Genomic DNA, 23,486 nt, shown 5'->3' on the forward strand with positions numbered 1-23,486 from the left:
AAACAACATTCAACACCATCTATGGAGAAACAAGGCACACACTCAGCGTTACAAGTGCAAAATACATTTATGAGAACATGGAGAACAAAATACACAACTGGTATTATAAATAGGCATAAATCAAATATACTTAAATAAGACTTTTACATCAAACCTCACAATAGTCAAGAGGGTGAGAGAAACTACACAAAGAAAAATAAAGTGCGAACTGGAACTGAAAATGGTTCTTCAGCCATAGAACCATTTCTGGTTCCTCAAAGAACCTTTCAGACCAAGGTTCTTTGAAGAACCATTTCTGCACTCCTTTGCATAGACGCCTACATTGTGTTTTTGTTTATCTGCCCATGAATAGCCTCATTTGCAATTGCACAATATATACTATGGAGGAATTGCCATCAACCACCACCCAATAACTAAGAATTACAAACCTTTTAATATCCCAAAGAACCATATAAGGTTCTTTATTTTTCTGTGTGTATCTCAAATGACACACAGCAATGGAGCAAAAGCTTCACTGAAGTTCTGTAATGTAACTGTGGCCAGTATTTCTTAAAGTCACTCTTTAGTTTGACTTACATTTACATTTTAGGCATTTAGCTGACACTTTCATCTAGAGTGACTGAGGGTCCAGTGTCTTACTCCGGGACACACTGGCAGGACACTGTGTGTGTTGTTGGTGCTGAGCCTGTCCCTCACTGCAGGTCCAGGTACTGAGGCAACACATTGTTCCAGAACTGCTGTTCCCCCCCGGCCCTCTGCTTGGTCCTGGGAGCCGGTTTGGGGGTTTCTCTCTGTTGCCTCCCTCTGCTGTCTGGAGGAGCTGCTTTAGGCGGCAATTTCTGTGCCTCTTTCTTTTTTGCTTGTGTTGTCTTGACCTCTTCTTCCTCTTCTTCTTCTTCTTCTTCTTCTCCCTCTTCTTCTTCCTCCTCCTCCTCCTCTTCTTCCTCCTCCTCATCTTCTTCGTCTCCTTCTCCCTCCTCTTCTTCTTCTCCCTCCTCCTCTTCCTCTTCTTCCTCCACTTTGGGATTTCCTTCTTTTTCTTTCTCCTCTTCCTCCTCTTCCTCCTCTTCCTCGCTCTCCTGTTCCTCTTCAGCCAGCTTCTCAGTTTGTTCAGCCTTTGCCACATTGTCTTTTTCCTCATTCTCTTCTTCTTCTCCCTCCTCGCCCTCTGCTTCCTCTTCCTCGTCTTTGTTCTCTTCTACCTTGGCTCCATCTTCTTTCTCCTTAGCCTCTTCCTCATTTTTCTCATCATCATCTCCCTCGTCTCTTTTCTCTCCTTCAGTTCCTTCCTCTTTCGGCTCTTCTCTCTGATTTTCCCTCTCTCTCTTAATGTCACCCTCTCCCTCATCTGTTTCTTCTGCTTTTGTTCCATTCTCCTCTTCCTCATCTGCTTCCTCCCCCTCTTCTTCCTCATCCCCTTCCTCCTCCTCCTCCTCATCACTCTCTACCGTTATCTCTTTATTATCCTTCATACTTTTCACCTTTCTTTCCGTTTCCTCTTCCTCCTCACCCTCTCCTTCCTCCTCTGCAGCCTCTTCCTTGCCCTCCTCATCCTCATCTGCAGCCTCTTCCTCACCCTCTTCTTCCTCATCTGCAGCCTCTTCATCACCCTCTTCTTCCTCATCTGCAGCCTCTTCCTCACCCTCTTCAGCCTCTTCATCACCCTCTTCTTCCTCATCTGCAGCCTCTTCATCACCCTCTTCTTCCTCATCTGCAGCATCTTCATCATCCTCTCCTTCCTCATCTGCAGCCTCTTCATCACCCTCTTCAGCCTCTTCATCACCCTCTTCTTCCTCATCTGCAGCCTCTTCACCACCCTCTTCTTCCTCATCTGCAGCCTCTTCCTCAGCTTCTTCCTCCTCTAATGAAGCCTGGCCCTCACCCTCTTCTTCCTCACCCTCTTCTTCCTCCTCTCTATCACTTTTTTCATCTTGCTCTCCCTCCTCTTCATCAGCCTCCCCCTCCTCCTCCTCTTCATTTTCCTCTTCCTCCACAGCTGCCTCATCCTCTTCACTCTCTTCATCATTTTTCTCATCATCACCCTCTCCCTCTCCTTCACTCTTATCTGTCTCTTCATCTTCCTCTGACTCCTTCTCCTCATCATCACTTCCGGTGGAATCTTCATCCTCTCCTTCCTCCTCTGCTCCGCTCTCCCCCTCCTCCTCGTTTTCTTCTTCTTCACTCTCGTCACTCTTTGCAGACTCCGACTCTGCTGCGTCACTTCCTTCACCGTCCTCCTCCGCTTCTGATTCTTCACTCTTGCTGCCCGATTCTGTACCACTTTCATTTTCTTCATCATCGCTCACTCTGCTTTCTTCCTCTTCCTCTTTGTCTTTATTATCTCCTTCACTGGAGTCTTCCTCACTCCCCCCTTCCTCCTCCTCCTCCTCTCCCGCTTCACTCACCTCGGAGTCACTCCCTCCTTCGCCTGTTCCCTCACTGCTTTCTTCACCCTTTTCTTCTCCCTCTTCTTCCTCCCCCTCAACACTTGCCTCAGCGTCACTGTCGTCACTCTTCTCGCGACTCTTGTCTTCTCCCTCATCGCTTGAGTCTGTTTCCTCCTCACCTTCTTCCCCCTCAGTTGACTTGTCCTCTTCCTCACCCTCCCCACCACTCCCAGAATCGCTGTTTTCTTCGGCCTCTATCTCCTCACTCCCTTCACTTCTCTCTTCCTCCTCCTCCTCTTTGTCCTCCACGCTAGTTCCACTCTCTCCCTCTTCCTCTTCCTTCTCCTCCTCATTCTCTGTTCCCCCTCCCTCATCCTCCTCATTCTCTGCTCCTTCACCCTCGTCCTCCTCATTCTCTGCTCCTCCACCCTCGTCCTCCTCATCCTCTTCTCCCACATCCTCATCTGAAACCTTGCTAACTTTGTCATCTTCATCCTCCTCTTCTCCGTGTTCTTGTTGGGAACTCTCCACGTCTGTGCCGCTGTTCTTCCCCTCCGTTTGTGAAACCTCTTCATCCTCTATCTGTGAACTTTGACCTCTGCTTCTCTCATCCTCATCCACCTCTGCCTGACCTTCTTGTTCTGACGTCTCCTGAGCGGCGTGAGTCAAAAACGAATGCGAGGAGGCCGAGGAGAAGGAAGGCTGGATGATTGCGCTCTGCTTTCTGAAGCGCTCAGCTCGACCGGATCTCTTGGGCGGCGTGGGGGTCGCCGCCGTGTCGCTGTCAGACTGGAAATCCTTCACACTTGTCACCGCCTCACTCAGGACCCCCATGGCCGCAGCTGCCATCCCCACGGCCGGAAGAAGAGAGGCTGCATCACTGAGAATTTCCCCCCACTTTGGTTTATTATCTTCAGTCAGGCTCTGGGTATCCTCTCCTGAGAGCTTCAGTTTGTCTCCCGCAGAAACAAGCAGCTCCTTCTCAGCAGGTTCACTGACTGAAATCACCTGTGTTTTCTTGGGGCTCTGTGAGGAAGAGGGGTCGCTCATCAATTCAATGGGTTTATTTTGGCTGGAAACTTCAATCGGCTTGCTTCTCGCCTTCCTCGGAGTGGCCTTCATATTATCTTCAATGTCTAGATCTCTGATTTTTGCGGGTGTGCTCGCTGTTTCATTGTGTTCAGCTTCACTTGTAACTGTGCTTTCTTCCCATTCTGCTGGCTCTGGCTTTCCTTTTGCCGTCATTTTATTTTCAGATTCGTTTGCCTCCTTTTTTCCCTTTAGTCCAGTGCTACCAACTTCAAGTATCTTCTGCTGGTCTACAGGTTTACCTTTCATTTTTTGAGTGGTAGTCTTGGCAGAGCTTAACTTATTTTCTACATCCTTTCCTTTGCTTCTACCTTTAACTGGAGTAAACGCTGCAGGCTTACTTTGAACTTTGACTGGAGTGGATTTGGCTTCTTGCGGCTTCCCTTTAACCTTCACAGGCGTAGATTTCATACCTGCGGGTTTACCGCTTTTAACCTTAATAGGTGTGGTGATGGTTTGTTTTGATTTACTTTTCACCGGTGGTGATTTTAATTGCAACGGTTTACTCTGAACTTTGACAGGTGTAGATTTAACTGCCTGCGGTTTATGTAGATCTTTTGTTGGAGTTGATTTGACTCGCTGTGTCTCCTTTTGCACTTCCATTGGGGCAGATTTGACTTCAGTGATTTTACTTTGGACTTCCTCCTTCCTGTTTTCTTCCTCTGTAACATTTTCTATGGATGTTGAACTTTTAGTTTGGCCAGATGCGCTGGCCACTTCACTTCCTTCAGTGACCTTGACCCCAGCGGATATTTTGTCCACAGGTTGACTTTTCACTTCCACATTTGATGCTTTTTTTTTAGTTTTCTCCTTTTTTGGTGTGCCTGCTATCCCTTTCAAGTCTTTATCCATAAAAGGACTGAATATTACAGGCTCTTTGTTTATGTTACTTTCTTTAAAATTTCCTTTTCTCACGCCGCTTTCCTTCATTTCAGTCAGTTTCTGCTGTGCCTCAGTCAGTGTCTTCCGGCCAGGTTTTGGAGTTCTTCGGTTAGATTCAGACAACCTGCTTTTATCATGTTTTGTTGTGCCAGGTACATGAGAGAGCTCCTTTTGAGGTTGTTTGCCAGCTTGAGTTTTGATTTTAGCGGGCTTCACCTGCTTGGTAATGTTCTCCTTGCCTTTAGAAGCGACTTGGGAGTTCTTCAGACTCTTGGCGCTCTTTAGCAGAGAGACTTCACTCTTTAAGGAGAGCGAGCTGGAGCCTCTCAAGAGCTCTGTGGGTAAGACCTTGTGAGCAGTTAACTCTGTTTTCCCTGTGGACTGGACTGGTTCTGCCTCTTCTGCAGTTTTTCTAAGAGCTCTACCCTTTTTCTTTTCCTGGAAAGAGTCAGACAGAAAATAGGGATTCAGAGAAACGGACATGAAAATAATACCAGGGGAATACACAGAAAAAAGGTCATAGGCCGGACAATACAGTGTGATATAAAGGGAAAGTAAACTGAAGAACAGGCAGTGATTTCGCTGTCCCTAACAGCATAGACACACACATTATCTCATACAAGCAAACCAGCAGACTTCAGCTTTCAGCAGTCTCAGACTGACTTCATATATTCATTTATACATTTTGTGTGTACCTACTAATTTAAGGATGTGGTTTCTTGCTCAGTAATACATGATAAAATCACATCCCTACAGCAAAAAATGCATTTCACATACATTTCAGAATATGTTTCAAAATATACATGTAGATGACATTAATTCAAAATGTGGCCAGAATATATTTTGAATATAATTGTAGATATACAGTATGTTGTCAACAGTGCATAAGAAGAACATGTATTTCCAGTGTCCAATATGTATTTAGAATAAATGCCATCTGCAAAATACATTTTGGCCCATTCTTGTATATTTTGAAACATATCTCTAAAATTATTTTGAAGTGGTAAAATGATGGGTTTTTTTCAGTAGAAGCAGATTTGACTGTTAGAACAAGAATATCATTGCATTTACAGCACATGTCTGCATGGTGGGCATACAGTACATAACAAATGTCATCACAGGCTTAAAAGCAGATGTTGGTGGGAGGAGAGAGAACCATGGTGACGACGAAGAAAAGAAGATAAATCCTTTATATTTCCATCTGCGCTGGAGGAAAACATAATGTGGTTAATTAGGGGTCAGTGAGGTGTGATTTAAAAGCAGCCTGTTTTAATCACTGTCACAACAAGCTTTATACCACCACAAGGTATTTCAAAGCAAATTCATTAACACATGCACATTCATTAGAATGTGCCAAATTGATTTATTTCATAATCCATCACATAGCGTACCTCTCTAGAAGTATTCAGTGAATTATTCTCTCTAAAACACATTCATGGCTGCACCTGTGTGAGCACACAGACACACATGCACACACACACAAACAAACACACATACAAGCCTGTATTTAACACTACAGCTTAGCCAAGAAGGAGATACTGGGCTCCACACTGCTGCACTGTGACACAGAACAACGCGGGAGACTCCTTCACAGCTTGCTTCATCATTGGCTATGGAAACACTGATGAAATGTGGCAACTTTCCTGCCAACTTTTCCAACGCATTGGAACGCATTGGACTGTGTTTGTGTGTGTTTGTCTGTGTGTTTGTTTATGTGTGTGTGTGTGTGTGTGTGTGTGTGTGTGTGTGTGTGTGCGCACGCGCGCAATTGCGTGTGTGTGAGGGTTGAGCTCCAACACATTTGTTTATTGGCAGGAGCAATCCTAATCTCTGGTTCTGTTTTGAGGAGATTTATTACATACTTTCTTGAAAAAACAAGTGAATGTGGGACAAAACTGCAGAGACCAAAAGACCAAGTTGAATTAAAATTGATGGTTCAACATTTCACCTCAGTGTTGCACCAAGTGGAAAATGTCTCCACAAACACATACACATACACACACATGTGCCTACACACACATACACACACTTGCATGCTGAGCTATGCACATTTTCCTGGAAAAGTCAGTGAGCCTTCAGCGTTGCTGCTTCCTGCCCTGGAGTGCACTTAATCTAGACCAAAACCAGGGAGCCTGAAGAGCAAAATAATGTACTGCAGTGACACAATGTATGGACAATTACTGTATTTCTCTACCCTATCAAAGACAAAGCACACTGCAAACAGCTATTAAAAATCACTGTTCTCACCATATTTAGCAAAATGTCATAGTCGACTCCTTTCTCAGAGATATTTTCCTCCACATCTTCAATGACCATTTGTTTTGGAAGGGATTCAACCTCTGAAATAAAAAAACACGACAGACAAGACATTGCAAAATCAGGATTCACCGGAGTAGCATCTCTATATTTTCAGTCATAGGATTGCAAGGTAAACCTCAGCTCAGCTAGAGATTCCAGTAAGCTGCTAAGATTGTATGTTGAAAATACCTGTTTGTGGCGAGGCAGGATGTTCCACGGTGTAATTCTGCTCTTCCTCTCTCGGATGTTTATCGGAGACATGGCTGAGGGGGCCGGCGGGGCCGGCGGGGCCGGGGGACTCCTCAGGCCGGAGCTGAGGTGATGTTCTGCTGCTTAAGGCCTTTCTGGCTGCTGCCTTTGGGTACAGAGGTTTTTTGGCATTTGTCCTTGGGGATGCTGGGGTGCTGGGGCTGCGTTGAGGTGTGGACTTAGGGGACAGGAAGGGAGAAGACAACTCTTTGGATTCAGATTTAGAAGAGGCTGGAGTGGAGGCTTTACTCTGAAACGGGGATCTCGGTATCAGAGAGGGGTAGGAAGGGACGGGGCTTGTGCACTTAGGGGATAACATTGGACTCTGTGTGGATTTGGATAGAGGTTTTGGGGAGAGCGGTGGGCTTGGAGTTGCTTTTGATTGTGGTTTGGGGGACGATGAAGAAGTAGTAACATCCTTTGATGACCTTTTAGAGTTTTGGATATTTCTGGACATTGGCAAAGAGGTGTTAAGGAAGCCAGAATGTAGAGGCGGGAGGTTCTGAAACATTTCTCCAAACTGTTCCACAGAACTTTCCTGAATCACAGAGGGGGAAAAAACAGCAAAACTTTACTGAATTAGAGTGGCAGTGCAGCTATGGAGCTCCCCCAACCAGTCAGCTAGCGGCACTGCTACAGAGCTGCAGAGCAGCAATATGGGGGAACACTGCTCCCTACTGGAAGTAAAGAGTGACTACAATTATCCATGACTGAAACTAGAAATTTTGCTGAAATTAAAGACCCCATGAAATGGCATCGTTACTTCCTTGATTTGGATGTTGGGGCGGGACATAACGCAGTGAGGGATCATTCAAAAGTCTGGGGGTCATTCAATGGGTCAGGGAGAGAAAGGCAATTTTATGTGATGGGAGGGGTGCGGAGGGGCGGGACTGTTGAAAAATCTGATGGTTTTATTGGTTAGAAATGTATATTTACGCCTACTAGTGCAGCATGAGGTCACCATGAAAGAAACTCTGTTAAAGTAATGGGAGTTAATTTCATGGGGACTTTAAATCATGACCACAGCTGACCACAATTACAGTTAAATACGTTTTTTACTTGTAAGCATCTGGTAATGTCAGGAATATGAGCACTAATGTGTAGCTCTTCACCTTCTCTCTGCGGCGGGCTCGAGCAGAGAGGGACCAGAGCGGGGGTGCGGCTGGTGTGCTGGGAGCGATGGGAGCGTCCCGCAAGAGTATTTCTGTGTAACTCAGCTCCAAAAGGTCCTCTGTGATGTTGCTGTCCTTCTCCATCACTTCTCCTCCGCTCTCTGGAGGTCTTGGTGCGGCCAGGACCAGCATGTGATCCCCACCGCAGGTCACCTGAACACAGCAGCACACCTGGATTCACTTCACCATGTTAATGTACTTTGTTTTCTTGCTCTTTTGAGTGGAGGTTTGCTTCCTCATTCGCTCATTTACTTTCACACGTACGGTGTACAGCACTTGCACTGCACTCACTCACTAATTGAACGCTGTACTGGAGGAAACGTGTGCAGAGAGTTGGGCTGAACTGGTTGATGAAGTTCTCTTCCCCTAACCCCAGCTTCCCATGGCGGTCATCACCAAAAGTGTAGAGCAGCCCACTGTCTGTGGAGGAGGAGGACAAATACATTATATAAGGTTGAAGGGTATGTTTACTTTACTGCTGCACTTATCAGGTGTGATGGCCTTGTAACTGTTGCATAGTGCTATACATTGGGGTTTTCCCTGACTGGCTGGGGTGGAAACATAGCGTGTTTCCAATGAGGATGGGTGTTTCAAGATCTTTTAAAAGTAAAAATAAAATATAAAGCTGTTGGAATCCATTCAGAAGCCTAATTTATAAGAAATACATTGTTGTAACTAATTCCGGAGTCGTATGCAAGGAAAAGATACAATTTTCAATGACATTTTGGGGTTTTGGCTATTTAATATTTTCACTTAGGTGGTCAGAAAATCATGTGGACCACCAAAGAGTTGAATAGCCAGGGCAGGGAAAACCCAGCTAAAAACAATATATCACAATATATATATATATATATCATTATGACTACAGCGATCTTAATTGATTTTTCATTAGGCCAAAATGGTTAATTTATCTCTTAATCTAAAGCGTACTTGTGATCACAGCAGTGTGGCTCTCTCCACATGTGATGTGGCTGATGCTGCCGTTACGAAAGTGCTCCAATGGTTTTGGCAGATCAGCCTCAAACAGAAATGTCCCTTGGCCCAGCTGACCGTACTGACCCCTGCCAAACGTGTACACGTCCTCCTCTGGCACAAAAAACAAACAGAAAGGTAATGAACAGGGGAAAACAGAGGCTGCCTTGTTTACAAGGCTAGGAGTTGAAAATTCAGAAAGTTAATTTACAAAATGCTTTATTTGTTTTGAATAAACTCATTAGATGAAGTTCACATTCACTATTTCTGAAATATAAACAGTCAAGTCTGTAAAATGTCAACCAAGACTTAACTTACACACTATCCTTTAAAAAAATACCATAACATATTTTAAGTTTGTGCTAGTAGTCATTTAGTAAGAAAAGGTGTCACTGTTTTCAAATGGTGGATGTCTCATTTTAGAACAAAGCTCTTTGTTAACCAACGATCTCTCTGCATGATACCTGTGAGTGCCACAGTGTGCTCCCCGCCGCACGACACCTGGGTGACGCGACCCAGAATGCCCTGCACCTGCTGAGGGACTCTGTGATTGGCCAGTTGCTCTGGGTAGAGACCAAGCCTTCCATTTCCGCTCTCGCCAAATGTGTAGAGGTCTCCATCGACTGGGACAAGCCCAAGACAACACAGCAAGCATAATCAATTGAGTTAATGGTATTCAAAAGATTGATACTTTGTCAGCAAACCTCAAATGAAAAGCTTTTCAGGATTATGTGCATCATGAAAGGTTTACGCCAGGATGAAATGATTCATTGAAGTATGAGTGTCTCTTGTGTTGTGTTGTGTTGTGTTGTGTTGTGTTGTGTTGCGTTGTACCTGTGACAAATGCTGAGTGGTGGTACCCACAGGACACCCAGGACACCGGTTGCCCCACGTTCACCTCTCTGGGTTCGGGTGCAAATCCCTCGTCCCCCAATCCAATCTGACCCACTGAGTTATCTCCCCACATGAACAGCCTCCCATCCTCTACCAACACACACAAACAGAGAAGGTGGAAAACCAAATGTCACACATGCAATCGTAAGTGCACACACACGCAGTTTGGGAATTTGTCCAGAACTACATCCTGACTATCTATCACTGCTTGTCACTGTTTAACCTGTTAAGGCAGCTGAGGTGTTGCATCCTGCAGAAAGCATTTTGATCGGTGCATGGTCACAGAAGGGGGGCAGCAGGTGAAAGGATGTAGTGTCGCTGCAATGACCCAAACCAAGCTGCCCCTCCTGGTTACTGCCAGCTCCATACACACTCCCCCGCCCTGGAAAGATGCAAAACCTGAATGAAACACAGAAACAAACAGCTCCCACTACCTCCTTTCATAGAAACATCTGCCAAGGAGAAACCAAATATTATCTGTTCTTCATCTTACATGTGCAGACGATTGTGTGATCTCTCCCGCAAGCTGCAAGCTTCACCTTCTCAGACTTCAAGGCTGAAAGAGAAAAAACAAACTATTATTACCACTAAAACCATTTATTTTATTTTAATTATTTATTTTATTTAAAAACAAGAAACAGAAGACATAAGAAAAAGAAGGTAGCAGCAGCTAGAGCAGGGTAAGAGGCGGCATTACAACACAGCATAAAAGATTAAAAAAATAAATAAATAAAATACTGAAAGTAATGTTTCTCCTGTCCAGGTGTATAGCAACTGACCTTTGACAGATGTAGGTTTGTTGGTAGTGGGCTTTACCCCCAGTCCCAGTTGACCCCAACTATTCCTACCAAACATGAGCAGTTTACCATTGCCTGCAGACACAGCAAGAATTATTACAGACCTGGAAGGTTTACTTACAGGAGAAATATACATTAATATGCATGACTGAACAGTATGTATTCATCATTAACAGAGAGACAGGGTGTCCACCTGTGATGACAGCAGTGTGCTCTCCTCCACATGATATGTGCGCTGGATGGTCATTCTTCAACCAGAATTTACTAGGCACATTGCCAGCAAAACTGCTCTTTCCAAATGTGAAGATGGCTCCAGTTTCTGATGAGAAATGTATGATTCATTTTAGACAGCCAGGATAATTTATTATGACAATTGTAAGATTAATGCCCACTAATGTTCAAATGACTAAATGGCAACACAGTCTGACTAATGTTCTCTTACTGCCGGCTAAATCCCAACCTGCTGTCAGATCTCTAGCCATTTAAGTAGCAGCAGCAAGCCAGAAATAGCAACAGGTTTACCACACACACACACACACACACACACACACACACACACACACGCACACGCACACGCACACAACACGCGCACACACACACACACACACACACACACACACACACACACACACACACACACACACAGAGGCCGCTCTAATTGATACTTGAGTACATTGGGCAGGTAAGAACCACGGATAAGCAGACGCCTATTCTGTATAATTTAAATGTAGAAAATATTCTCACCGGGTATGTCAACATCGGTCTGTCCCGTCATCTCCAGTCCGTTATCCCTCTCACACCTCGCATCTCACCGTCTACCGGTGTCAGGTGAATGAATGAAACGTCAGAGGGCTGAACCGGAAGAGGCATAACATCCTTCTGCCAACACAGTCCGTGGTAATAATGTTGTAAAAAATGACAGTATAATTAATAATATTAGTATAAATATAGGCTATTTCGTGAGCAAAACAGCATGCTGCTGCCATGATGTGGTTCATAACGTTGCCCTGACACGCCACACAAACAGAAATAAAGTTTCTAAAGGGATAGTTCCTCTGTTCTGATTGGCTGAAGACGTTCGAAGCCGTTGTAAAACACTTTGTAAACACACACCTGCGAAAGTCAACACTCTACTACTGGTTGTTATGTGTGGCTATTGGCTTAGCAACCAAGTTGGCAGTTCAAGAACCATATTGCTTTGCGGGAAAATAGCATTTACTTATTAACATTTAACTACTATCTATTAAAATAAATGATGTATTAACATTCCTGTTCAACCCTGTGAATCCCCAGAGTAAACCACTATGCGAGAAGCCCCGCCCCGCCTCCACGTTCTCTCTGCTGATTTCGCCTGTCAGCCACGCCGCTGCGGGCTGTGCTGTGTGCTGTTGGCAGTGAAAAGCTGTTTTCTTTCTGATGAAATAGTTAGTCAGCATTGCTAGCTTCTAACCCCATTGGACTTCTAGTTTGAGCTGCAATGTCAACTAAATTGTTCTCTGTTAACAGTCCCGTTTTCAAATGTTTGAAAACCTTCCAAAACACTCGGGTGCGGGGGTTTAGGTAAGAGATTCTGGATTACTTCGACTTTAGCAGGCGAGAACAAAACAGGTTTTGCTAGCTATCTAGTCACTGTCGGGCGAAATAATTACTATCACAACTAATAAATGCATTATGACTTTGTTATACTGTTTCAGCATTGGAGCAGCATGCCTTGGTTCAGTGAATTTAAAGGGTCGCAGCTTTCTCACATTGAAAGATTTCAATTCAGAAGAAATCAAGAGGCTGCTGTGGGTGTCAGGGGATCTGAAACATCGGATCAAACATGGAAAGCAGGTAGCTAAGTTACCGATAAACGCAGTGTCCATTGCACGTGGACCCGCGAGTTTTATTGTGCAGCCTCTGGTTCGGTCAGTCATTTGTCGTTTCTATTTCAGTATCTGCCTCTTCTGCAAGGGAAGTCGATTGGTATGATATTTGAGAAGAGGAGCACCAGAACAAGAATGTCCACTGAAACAGGTGTGAGTTTTGTGTGAGGGTCTGCCTACTTGTATACCATGTAGTTTAGTCAAACATCCTGACTGTAAACATTGATAAAACCACTAACCAGTATCAAGTTCATTCAAGTTTGTAAAACAGATGAGCTACATGGATGCTTAAAGGGGACTGCCACCCATTTTAAGAATTCACATTTGTTATTTCTGTGTTGTTTCTCTTGTGAATTCCACTCTTTGGTCAAGCTAAAAATCAGAGAGAAAACCCTTGAATTTGTGATGTCACTGGGAAAAGCAGCAGCTGCTCCATAGACAATGAATGGGACACTGACTGTGCAGCCATAAGATGCTGAGTTGAGTTGTCACACCAAAATGAAGTTCATCTAGCATTGCTAACAGGTATGAACCAGAATTTAAGCCTCATTTGGGTGCAAAAACTCACAAAAAACCTATGGGTCAACAAAGACTTTAAGAAAGAGTGGTGCATGTTCACAAGTATTGACTGAGCTGCCCTGGGGTGAAGAAATAACATTTTAATTCTTAAAATGGGTGGCATTTTCTGAGTAGGTTTTGATCTGATAGAAATGCATGCTCCCATACTATTAGCTGGGCTGATGCCATTCTCTACCGTGTTCAGTGGTCCAGAAGTCAACGCTAATGCAGGATACAATAGAACTGCTGAAAAGCTGCTTTCAGTGCCTCCCTGAAAAGAAACTGAACATCTATTTCCACTGCTCTTTTTCTGTATACTTCACTGTATACTGTACCCCCACAAAATGTATGTATCTGTTGCTATTTATGTGAACAAAGCATGGCCATGTATTTATTTCCATAAGTGTGAAAGATTTGTGCATTTGTCATGCACCAGTTGCCCATTTGGGACAATAAAGTTGAGTTGAAGTTGATCTTGAAGTAGAATAGACGTGCATAAGCCATGGTCTGCATCGCTTAAGCAGCCCCTGTTGTGTATCATTCCTTCCAGGTTTTGCTTTGCTGGGTGGGCACCCCTGTTTCCTCACCTCCCAGGACATCCACCTGGGCGTGAATGAGAGTGGCACAGATACAGCTAGGTGAGTGTTTTGACACTTTAGTAAATTATGCTATAACTATTAGAAATATCAAAAATCAAAATGTGTTAGAATGGCAAATTAAATGTGAGTCCCATTTTGGCTATTTCTATGGTACATGTGCACTTTTTATTTATTTATTTTTTTACCTCTGTTTATCCAAGGAAAGTTCAGCTTCACACACATTCACACCTGGGAGCTGTCTTCTACTGTTGGCCACTGAACAGCTCCACTGTCAAGGGCTTCTCAACAATAGTTACTGAGGGAGGGGAGAGTGTTTCCCACCCAGATTTTCCCAGCCGGTCTGGTATATGAACCGCAGACCTTCCGGTACATGTCTGCTTCTCTAATCTCTGTGCTGCTCTATGAACCACTACAGGGTTCTCTCAGGACTGTGTGATATTGTCTTGGCACGAGTGTACAGCCACTCCACCCTGGAGGAGTTGGCAAAGGAGGCGTCCATCCCCATCATCAACGGCCTGTCTGACCTCTACCACCCAATCCAGATCCTGGCCGACTTCCTCACCTTACAGGTACTGCAACATCTCGGACAGAATGTTCCTCTGATCTACAACTCCACATTATACTGTTCCTACAAGTTTCATCCAGTAAATGATGCTGAATTGCTGCTTTCTAAATGACTACCATTCCCTTGTAGGAGCATTACGGGTCACTTAGCGGACTAACAGTGAGCTGGATCGGAGATGGGAACAACGTCCTCCACTCCTTCATGATGACTGCAGCCAAACTGGGAGTTCATCTCAGGATTGCCACTCCCAAGGTTTGCTTCTCTTTACATGATCTTGTACTCTTGCCAGTTATATTATTTATTTGCCTGTCCATTTCCCTTTTTGTTCCCTACTCTTCTTGTTTATAGTTTCTTGTGGTAGACATGCATGCAGTCAGCCTTCAGCATCTCATCTCCCCAGTTACTCCTTGTGTGACAGGAGTTACTGGGTGTGGTTCTCTATTATGTTGTACATTATTCATGCTTATTAATGCTAATCAGAGAGGAAGCTCAAACTGTATCCTCATTCTCAGGGGTATGAGCCAGAAAGCAGTGTGATTCAAGAGGCACAGAGACTCTCCAAGCAGGTGAGGTTCTCCTCAGGTACAGTATCATTATTATACATTATTATAAACCACTTCTAATGACTTTCCGTTTTGTCTCAGCATGGGACCCAGTTGGTTCTGACCTCTGACCCGATGGAGGCAGCCCATGGCAGCAATGTGTTGGTCACTGACACCTGGGTCAGCATGGGACAGGAGGAGGAGAAGAAAAAGAGGATCAAAGACTTCCATGGTTACCAGATTACCATGCAGGTAAAGACAGTGACTATTACGATAATGGTAGAGACAGAGTCCAAAATTAACACCTGTTTGTAAAATTTGTGTTTGGTGGCTAAATCAATAAGGGTCACCCGCCACACTGCCTGGTAACTTTAAGAGATGATAACATTTGAGTGTCTTGGTTATGTACAATCTTTGGTCTTTGCCATCAAAACAAAACAATGGCTCTGTATCAAACAGGCTCCTGATTGGCTGCCTGTTACGCTAGCTCTTCACAAAGCGGTCACGTCCAAATTTTGCCAACCTGCCTGGATGGTTAACTAGCCTAACATTAGTTACATTAGTTAAAACTTAACATTATTGCCATCATGATGAAAGTTACAAACGTTCTCCATTGTTTTAAATGAAACTCTGAAGATCTATGTGAAAATCTGCTTGTCTCTTTATTGAATGTTTCACACAGTACCTGATTCTATACACAGAATAGCATTGAAAACTGATAGGGTGACCTATTTCTCTGGAAAACAGCAACAATTATTTTGGCCAGTAAAATTATTCTTGGCAAGTAAATCACAAAACACCAGTCTGTGGCAGATGAGCCAAAAAGTTAATTTCGGACACTGGGTAGAGAAGAATAAACACTAGAAGGAGGCAAACAGTAGAAGACAAGAGAGGAGATTGAGTAGAGGATGTACTTTCCCCCTTGCATTATCCCACACAGTGTTTCGTCACGCAGAGTTGACTCAGGTCATAACTCCTCTGTGGTCTGATTCTGCCCACTACAGACAGGAGGTGTGGCCAAGCCAGACTGGACCTTCCTGCACTGTCTCCCCCGGAAGCAGGAGGAGGTGGATGACCAGGTGTTTTACTCATCCCGCTCCCTCGTCTTCCCCGAGGCCGAGAACAGGAAGTGGACCATCATGGTGAGTAACCCAGATGAAACACAATTATTTAAGATATGGCTTTGTATATGTTGATAATATAAGTTTGGGTCCAGTTTGATTCTGTCAGAATAGTCTTTGTCTTATTCCTTGTGTTCAGGCACTTCATCAGCACAACTCTCCTCTCTTTCAGGGTCTGATGGTGTCTCTGCTGACTGACTACACTCCACAGACCCCAATGCTGAAGCTGTAACTCTGGGTCTTACTGCCAAATGCCTTGTCTACACGGGAACAATGTTTTCTAAGATGAATATTCCTACCATATGGATAGACCTGACTTTGAAATCCGTTTTAAATGAGACACTGTAAGGTTTGAGTGTACACAAATGTGCCTTTTAACACCACGCTCTCTAAATTTGTTTACAACTCAGGTGTATAGGTGATACTGCTGTATCTTTTGTATTGTCTCCAAGAGCCTTTGTTGGAGAAACAGGGTAAAACATCACAAAAATGAGTGACAAAATAAAATTATGTGCATAAACCTTGTAAGACTTTAAGATTTCTATCACTTATACGTCCAGTTTTTGTGACTATGAAACCTCAATTACTTTACAAATATGTTTTTTAATGCCAGGGTTTATATCTCAGTGGTTCATCATGCTGACTTGGAGACAAAGTGCGCCATCCAGCGGACGGACTCGGCAACATCCCCTTTCTCAGATTGGCTGACTCAGGATGACGTGTATGTGCGGGAAGCTTTGATCTTCTTGGGTGGTCCAGCCAGCGGGATAAAAGTGATGCTACTTAGTACTTCATTCATAAAGCACTACAAGCCTACTATGAAGAAATAGTGCATGCGTACAGTTAAAGGGCCATCATCAACACTGATACTACCCCCCCCCCCCCCTTCTAATTCACTACTTCTAGTATCAGAAATAGAGTACTGTAGGCTACTTTTTTCAGCAGATACTGTGTGATCGTGATTATAGTGCGCACAAGTCAAAATGCAATGCAATAATCAGCTACACACGTTAACCATAGAGGAATAGCTGCCATCAAAATAAGCCAGATCTCATCCCGACCACCCACACACTGGAGGCAGAGAGTGAGTTGAGGGTGGGAGGACGCCGTCGCCATTGCAGCCGCAGCTGGCCGTCTGGATTTCTGCTGAGGAGGGATCACTAACGATGGCGAGGGGATTTCGGGGCTGTTTCAGGTTCAGCAGCCAGCTACAGTGTTTTGGTGTAGAAACAAACAAGTAAAATGGACATTTTGCCTTTGGGGGAGAGAATGCGGACCCACTACGCCATACCAAACCAGGTAAGGAGGGATAACTGTGTTTTGAGGGACAATGGAGAAAGTTTTAGCTAACCTATGCTAACGTTAGTTGTTTTAGCTAATGCTAGCGAGCAAGTTGTGGTCACAGTGCGGCACCTTCTTCACACATTCAGATAAGTTAGCTTACATACGGTCTTTAAATGTATTGCTTAAATAGCCATGGGGAATCTGGAAAAATGTCGCTTCAGTCACTGTTAACTGAACTTTAACAGTTACATGGTTGTTTTTTCACTCTAAAAGTTAACGTTACCAAGTAACGTTACATTAGTAGATATCCTGACTTTTTTTCTCTTTTTTTGCTGCGAGATAAGTTGGATGGCTGACGACTCGTGGATGGGACACATTTTGAGGCTGTAACTTGAACTTTGAACACACGCTTTTTTTCAGCGTGGACCTGAACCTCCCAAGCTTTGATTTTTGTAAACCATCTGATGTAAAGCCTGTAATGAATGGTCCAGTTATATGATACGATCTTTTCCTGTGCTTCACATCCCCCTAGGATGGTAAAAATGTACTGTGCCTGAAGCCATGAAGGGCTAGCAGCTGAAGTTTCACTGTGAATATGATGAAGATAAGCATTGGATTAGTAGCTATGTGAAGATAATCCACAGACATGTCACCACAGATGTTTCAGCAGGGGTCTCTCTCTGTAACACTCTAGTATTCCCATTTTTTTTGCAACTGTGTCCTCTCTCCTCACCAGTCTCCTACCATGCCTTCACCTGCCTGGTGGCCCAGTCTCTCACCATGAACACCAGTAGGAACTGCACCCCTGTGGGGAATGGAGAGGGTCCGGCGGTCTTGGAGTCAGTCTCCATCGTGACCATCACACTGCTGGCCTGCCTGGGGAACTTCCTGATCGTGGCAACCCTCTACCGGAGGCCTTACCTGCTCACGCCCAGCAACAAGTTTGTCTTCAGCCTGACGCTGTCCAACCTGCTGCTGTCCGTGCTGGTGCTGCCGTTCGTGGCTGTGAGCTCAGCCAAGAGGGAGTGGGTGTTTGGAGTGGTGTGGTGCAACTTCACTGCCCTGCTCTATCTGCTCATCAGCTCTGCCAGCATGCTCACTCTGGGAGCTATTGCCATTGACAGGTTCGTGCCAAGCATCCCACATCATAATCATAGTTGTAGGCATTTGGCTAAACATGAAAGATAGAAGTCTACTATGACTCAGAAATAATGAGATCATGTGAGAGTGTAATGTCCTTAAAGTGAAAATTCCTCCTTAAAACAGAATTGACATATTTTATTCCTATGATCTTGGGTTGCTCATAGTTACGCCTGTTTATACACTTGACCAACTGGAGAACCTGGAGCTGCTCCATTGGTAATTACTTGGAGACTCACATTGTGGACTCACAATGTTGGAGCTTTTAAGTCAAACTGAGATTTGTTTCATTGTAATGTTAGCAGAAAAAGTGCCCAAATCCACATAAAATCAGCATGGGTACTGTCACTGTTTCCACAAAACTCGTTCAGCATTAGTTTTTAATAGAGCAGATCATGTATTTGTCTCTTGATGACCGTAATTAATGATTAGAGAATCAAGACTTTGACCAAGAGGTAGCCTGTTTGAGTTCCTGGACCGGCTGGGAAAATCGAGAAAACAACTGATGTGCTATTGATTAAATACCTTTAACCCCTGGCTGCTCCAGTGGAACCGCTCTGTGGCCAACAGTAGAGGACTGTCACCGTAATGGGCAGCTCTTAGGTGTAACCCTTCTGCTCCCTGCAACTACCTACTGTTAATGAAAATATGTTCTTTGTTAACCTGCCTGGTTAAATAAGGGATAAAAATATTGTCTCTCCTGTTTCTAGATGATAAGAAACGTGTTCATGTTCACATATCAAAGCCAAACTGTCCAAGGTTGTTGGAATAACATACTCTGTGAATTCTGTTTTAGGATGTATTTCCCTTCTAGGTCAATATGTACTCTTGTAAATAAAGACTGGTTAACCACACACTCCAGTGGTGGTATTTTTCTGGAGATTTTCCCAGCTCAAGTGACAAACATTAGACTAGCTAACATAACTGTCAACTGAAGTGAATGCAGCGTTAATTTGCAGTTCTTAGATTGTTTTTAGGAAGTAAAAATCAGATAGTCAACACAGATATAGCTGATCCATCTAATTTAACTCTATTTTCAGCTTTTTGGGTTACAGACCGACTCTGTACCTTTTTTTTTTTTGAGAAGTAGTATGACATAAACAAGCATCATTTGAGGCTGGTGTGTAGAGGAATTGCACTTGAGGTTGGTTGGAATTAGCATTGAATGCCACTTTTGTTTACGTTTTATTGTTATTCCTGTCGTGAAGGATCACAAGGGGCTGTGAAATGTAGCTACTAAGACCTACTGTTGCTCTGCAGCATACAGTCTTCACTGTTATGTGACTGCGGTCATAATTACCCCCCTCACCTTTGGGGATTTTAGATTACAGTGCATGTTTTTGTTCTCCTGCCGAGCCCCTCCCTTTCTGTTCTCACTGCAACTTTTTGTAAACGCATAATAGCATCATTGAAAAAAGTGCAGCCTCTAGCCAAGGATTCTGTAAATATCTAACTGGTCACTGTCGCTGTGTTGCTTAGACCAGAAGGCTCCCGTGAGAAAGGTGTTGAGTTGATTTTCAACAGGGTTTCCACTCTACACTCCTCTCATCCCAACAGGTACTACGCAGTGCTCTACCCGATGATCTACCCCATGAAGATCACAGGGAACCGGGCGGTGGTGGTCATCGTCTACGTGTGGCTGCACTCCCTGGTCGGCTGCCTGCCCCCTCTGTTCGGCTGGTCCTCCTTCGAGTTTGACTGCTTCAAGTGGACCTGTGTTGCATCCTGGCACCGAGAGCCGGGCTACACGGCCTTCTGGGTCACCTGGTGCAGCCTTCCCCCTTTAATCGCCATGTTGGCCTGTTACGGTGTCATTTTCCGCGTTGCCCGAATGAAAGCCCGGAAGGTGCACTGTGGGACGGTGGTTGTGGCGCAGGACGACTCCACAGGAGCACAGAGGAACGGACGCAAGAACTCAAGCACCTCAACTTCCTCCAATGGAAGCCGGCGGAGCCTGGTGTACGCAGGGAGCCAGTGCAAGGCCTTCGTCACCATCCTGGTGGTGATAGGCACCTTCCTCATGACCTGGGGGCCGTATGTCGGGGTGGTGTGTACCGAGGCCTTATGGGGGCAGGGGAGTGTGTCTCAGGGGCTGGAGACTCTGGTAGCGTGGCTGTCCTTCTGCAGCGCGGTGTGCCATCCGCTCATCTATGGTCTGTGGAATAAGACGGTAAGGAAGGAGCTACTGGGGATGTGCTTTGGAGATCGCTACTACAGAGAGTCATTCGCCACACGGCAAAGGACGTCCCGCCTCTTCAGCATCTCTAACAGAATCACAGGTGGGAGAGCAGCACTGGCTCTATTTGTGGCACAAGAAATTTTGAAGGCATATTGAAGTCATTTTGAGTGGCAGGCCGCAATTTGGATTGGTATGGATGTTATCTGACTTGCCATTTATGTTGAGATACCAAATCATAGACTTAAGATTGCTGTATTGTTGTGATGTAATGTGATATTGTATGGTGACCACTTGTCAACCTGTTGTGTTCCATCAGACTTGGGTATGTCCCCACACCTGACAGCCATGCTGGCTGGTGGAGGGCAGCTGGTGGCCCCTGGGAGCAGCACAGGAGACACTGGCTTCAGTTTCACTCAGGACTCATGTAAGTGTTGCACACAGGAAGTAGAGGGAAAGGGGGAAAATACCTTCCATTGTCCTTAACATGGGTGTTTCTGCAATCGAATTCTGTCCATTCTGCATTGTAGCAGCCAGACTCTTGTTCTTTATTTGAAGATAAAATGGAGATAAGGTGATTCATTGCACTTTTAAACATGAAGGTGTTGTTGCTGGCAGATGGTCTTATTTATTCTGTTGCATCATACTCCCACGGTCAACCTCACATTCCTGCTTCACAGCTCATGTAATGGCATGTAATGGCGTGTAGTGCAAAGAAATGTCTGATGGTCCACACATTTCATTGACTGTGTTGGCCACTCTGTCTCAGATAGTACGGAGATGGTTTGTACTTTTTTTGTACTGTAAATTCTTTATAAATCACCGCTTTCAAATATTATGAAGCAACCCTTATGTCTCTGTCATGTTTCTCACGCAGGTACAGACGTGATGCTGCTGGATAACTTCTCCACCGACGGCTCCTCCCATCCCCAGTGCCATGGGAATACAGCCGGGAAGAGGAGGAGCTCAGTCACCTTTGAAGACCAGGTGGAGCATTCCAAAGGTATCTGTCATTTCCTACCCAGAAAGAGGAAATTAGAGGAGAGGGAACTCAATTCATACTCTTTGAGGCTGTGAAAAATGGGGATGTGGTCAACAGACTACCACTAAAGAGGAAATAAAGAGTAATGAAAGAGGAAATGGATGAAGGAAAATAAGAAAATCAAACTAAATTTAAACAGTGTCCACAGTGCCATTTGTTCAGTAGACAACACAAATAATATCTGCATTTTCTCCTCAGCTGAAAGCACCATCCCATCCACCGTCCAAGTCCATGCAGAGATACACAAATCTCTTGACACCTTTGCCTCCTGCCTGGCAAAGGCTATAGAGAGCGACGCTAAGCTCACCCTCTTTGGGGAGGCTTCGGCTCTGCCGGGCGGACTGTTTACGACCAGGGCGGCGCCAAGACCCAGATACCTGGATGGCCAGAGACTGAGGCTGGAGAGTATAGATGAAGGGATAGTCAAAGACGACAGAGATGAAGAAGAGCAGGATGCGGAGGAATTACCAGCCTGAACACAAGTGGCCTCTTCAAATATTGGGCATTGTATAGACCTACTTCAGTATCTCTGTAAACTGCAAGGGCTGCCACACCCTTTACCTGCAAACACAACACTATCATATGAAACATGACCATCCTGAGCACCGGTGTTGGTCATGCTGTGCCGGTGGACCTTTATGAAGTCTGGTTTTTCTACAAATGAGTAGTCCATACTTGAAATTGTCATTATTAGGAATAAATAAGTGGCACATGATTCATTCCACTGTGTTGGACCAAGTGTACACCATCAGAGTGCCTTGCAAGCAATTATACGTATTCATGTAATCAAATAGGAAGTCTTAACTACTGTAACCTAAATGGTCCAATGTTTTAGTAATTTGTTTACTACTATATTTATCGTAATAGTATTTCTTCAGAATTTGCATGAACTGTGCCTCATCATATTAACAGAATCTGTTAGCCAGGATTTGTAGTATTAGTAAGGTACTTGCAGAGTCTTATGTTCCTTAATTGGTTGGTACCTACAGTAATTTGAGGCGCATTAGAACAACGGATTAAGTCCGTTCCTGACATTTCATGATTATCTGCCAGAGATGATTATGTACATATAATTGCACTTGAACATGCGGTGTGTATTTCCTCTAATGGAATCTGTTAGCATGTCAGAGAAAGTGATTATCACTATTTTGTCAGTGTTACTCCATATGGTCCTAGATGGAGGAGTATATTAGTGCGGTAGTCAAGACCAAGTCTAGGTACAGTAACACAAGTGTCAAGTCTGAGGCCACGACCGGCCTTTAACTACAACATTATGTTAGTAAGTAGATGTCAGCGGTACATGTGCTTTACCTGCATTTACACACTCCACCAGTTTCTCCATCAGCATCACAGTTATTTAAGCAACACAAGTAGAGCACAAGTTCCCAAACTGAACGACTGGATATTGGTAGCCGATTCTGGTGCTTCAGTCTTACCTCATTATTGTATTTTTGTATTATGTTTGTGTACGGTACTACTTTATAAGAAGCAGCAATACACCACCAGGAAGGTATTATAACCTTTTGATTTCCACTATAACGGTTTAATACAAATATTTGTATTAAAGTTTTGTATTAAGATTCCTCTATTAAAGTTTTTTTACATAACATTTTATGAGCAAACTGTTTTTCCCCAAGAGTGAAAAGAGCTGTACGTGTGCCAATTTGACAATACTTAACAAGTGACCTTGAATTGTACTCCCATAAAATCACTTTAGTCCCTTTGCTTTTTCCCTTGTGGTGTGAATCAGTGGGAGGGTGGGGGTGTAATAATAGGCCATACTGTGTTAGTGGTTTGACCAACAGCTACCAAAACAATGGCCACCTGTCCTGCATTGGCTGTGTGTGACAAATC

General features: G+C 44.3%; 3 protein-coding genes across 3 annotated transcripts; 2 read left to right on the forward strand and 1 right to left on the reverse strand.

Moving 5' to 3' along the window:
* Positions 1–692: 692 nt before the first annotated feature.
* On the reverse strand, positions 693–11,515 carry rpgra (retinitis pigmentosa GTPase regulator a). The gene is made up of 16 exons (XM_078285927.1): positions 11,485–11,515; positions 10,934–11,059; positions 10,723–10,815; positions 10,437–10,499; positions 10,167–10,325; positions 9,884–10,033; positions 9,514–9,672; positions 9,008–9,163; positions 8,373–8,497; positions 8,018–8,230; positions 6,846–7,443; positions 6,606–6,697; positions 4,575–4,796; positions 2,786–3,413; positions 1,362–2,593; positions 693–1,220 (listed from the first exon to the last, which is right to left on the reverse strand). The coding sequence occupies exons 1-16, from the start codon at positions 11,513–11,515 to the stop codon at positions 693–695; spliced, it is 4,575 nt and encodes a 1,524-aa protein (XP_078142053.1).
* Positions 11,516–12,133: 618 nt separating this feature from the next.
* Positions 12,134–16,486, forward strand: otc (ornithine transcarbamylase). Its single transcript, XM_071919744.2, has 10 exons — positions 12,134–12,300; positions 12,435–12,573; positions 12,675–12,756; positions 13,714–13,801; positions 14,178–14,331; positions 14,457–14,579; positions 14,840–14,893; positions 14,972–15,121; positions 15,874–16,011; positions 16,163–16,486. The coding sequence occupies exons 1-10, from the start codon at positions 12,218–12,220 to the stop codon at positions 16,220–16,222; spliced, it is 1,071 nt and encodes a 356-aa protein (XP_071775845.1). The 5' UTR covers positions 12,134–12,217; the 3' UTR covers positions 16,223–16,486.
* A 642-nt stretch (positions 16,487–17,128) lies between these two features.
* Positions 17,129–23,467, forward strand: gpr161b (G protein-coupled receptor 161b). The gene is made up of 6 exons (XM_071919730.2): positions 17,129–17,289; positions 18,011–18,398; positions 19,972–20,693; positions 20,910–21,017; positions 21,468–21,593; positions 21,831–23,467. The coding sequence occupies exons 2-6, from the start codon at positions 18,055–18,057 to the stop codon at positions 22,106–22,108; spliced, it is 1,578 nt and encodes a 525-aa protein (XP_071775831.2). The 5' UTR covers positions 17,129–17,289; positions 18,011–18,054; the 3' UTR covers positions 22,109–23,467.
* The last annotated feature ends 19 nt before the right edge of the window (positions 23,468–23,486 follow it).

Source organism: Centroberyx gerrardi, chromosome 10, assembly GCF_048128805.1.
Source record: "Centroberyx gerrardi isolate f3 chromosome 10, fCenGer3.hap1.cur.20231027, whole genome shotgun sequence".
Taxonomy (NCBI): Eukaryota; Metazoa; Chordata; class Actinopteri; order Beryciformes; family Berycidae; genus Centroberyx; species Centroberyx gerrardi.

What these genes read in the sequence shown, in the direction of transcription:
- rpgra (XM_078285927.1), bottom strand. Translation starts at nt 11,515, where the DNA reads ATGACGGGACAGACCGATGTTGACATACCCG. An exon ending in TCCTGCCTCGCCACAAACAG is followed by an intron (nt 6,698 to 6,845) that starts GTATTTTCAACA and finishes TTTTTATTTCAG; the next exon opens with AGGTTGAATCCCTTCCAAAA. An exon ending in ATGACATTTTGCTAAATATG is followed by an intron (nt 4,797 to 6,605) that starts GTGAGAACAGTG and finishes GACTCTTTCCAG; the next exon opens with GAAAAGAAAAAGGGTAGAGC.
- otc (XM_071919744.2), top strand. Translation starts at nt 12,218, where the DNA reads ATGTCAACTAAATTGTTCTCTGTTAACAGTCCCGTTTTCAAATGTTTG. An exon ending in AAGAATGTCCACTGAAACAG is followed by an intron (nt 12,757 to 13,713) that starts GTGTGAGTTTTG and finishes CATTCCTTCCAG; the next exon opens with GTTTTGCTTTGCTGGGTGGG. An exon ending in CCGACTTCCTCACCTTACAG is followed by an intron (nt 14,332 to 14,456) that starts GTACTGCAACAT and finishes ATTCCCTTGTAG; the next exon opens with GAGCATTACGGGTCACTTAG.
- gpr161b (XM_071919730.2), top strand. Translation starts at nt 18,055, where the DNA reads ATGAACACCAGTAGGAACTGCACCCCTGTGGGGAATGGAGAGGGTCCG. An exon ending in CAGTTTCACTCAGGACTCAT is followed by an intron (nt 21,018 to 21,467) that starts GTAAGTGTTGCA and finishes TTTCTCACGCAG; the next exon opens with GTACAGACGTGATGCTGCTG. An exon ending in CCAGGTGGAGCATTCCAAAG is followed by an intron (nt 21,594 to 21,830) that starts GTATCTGTCATT and finishes TTTTCTCCTCAG; the next exon opens with CTGAAAGCACCATCCCATCC.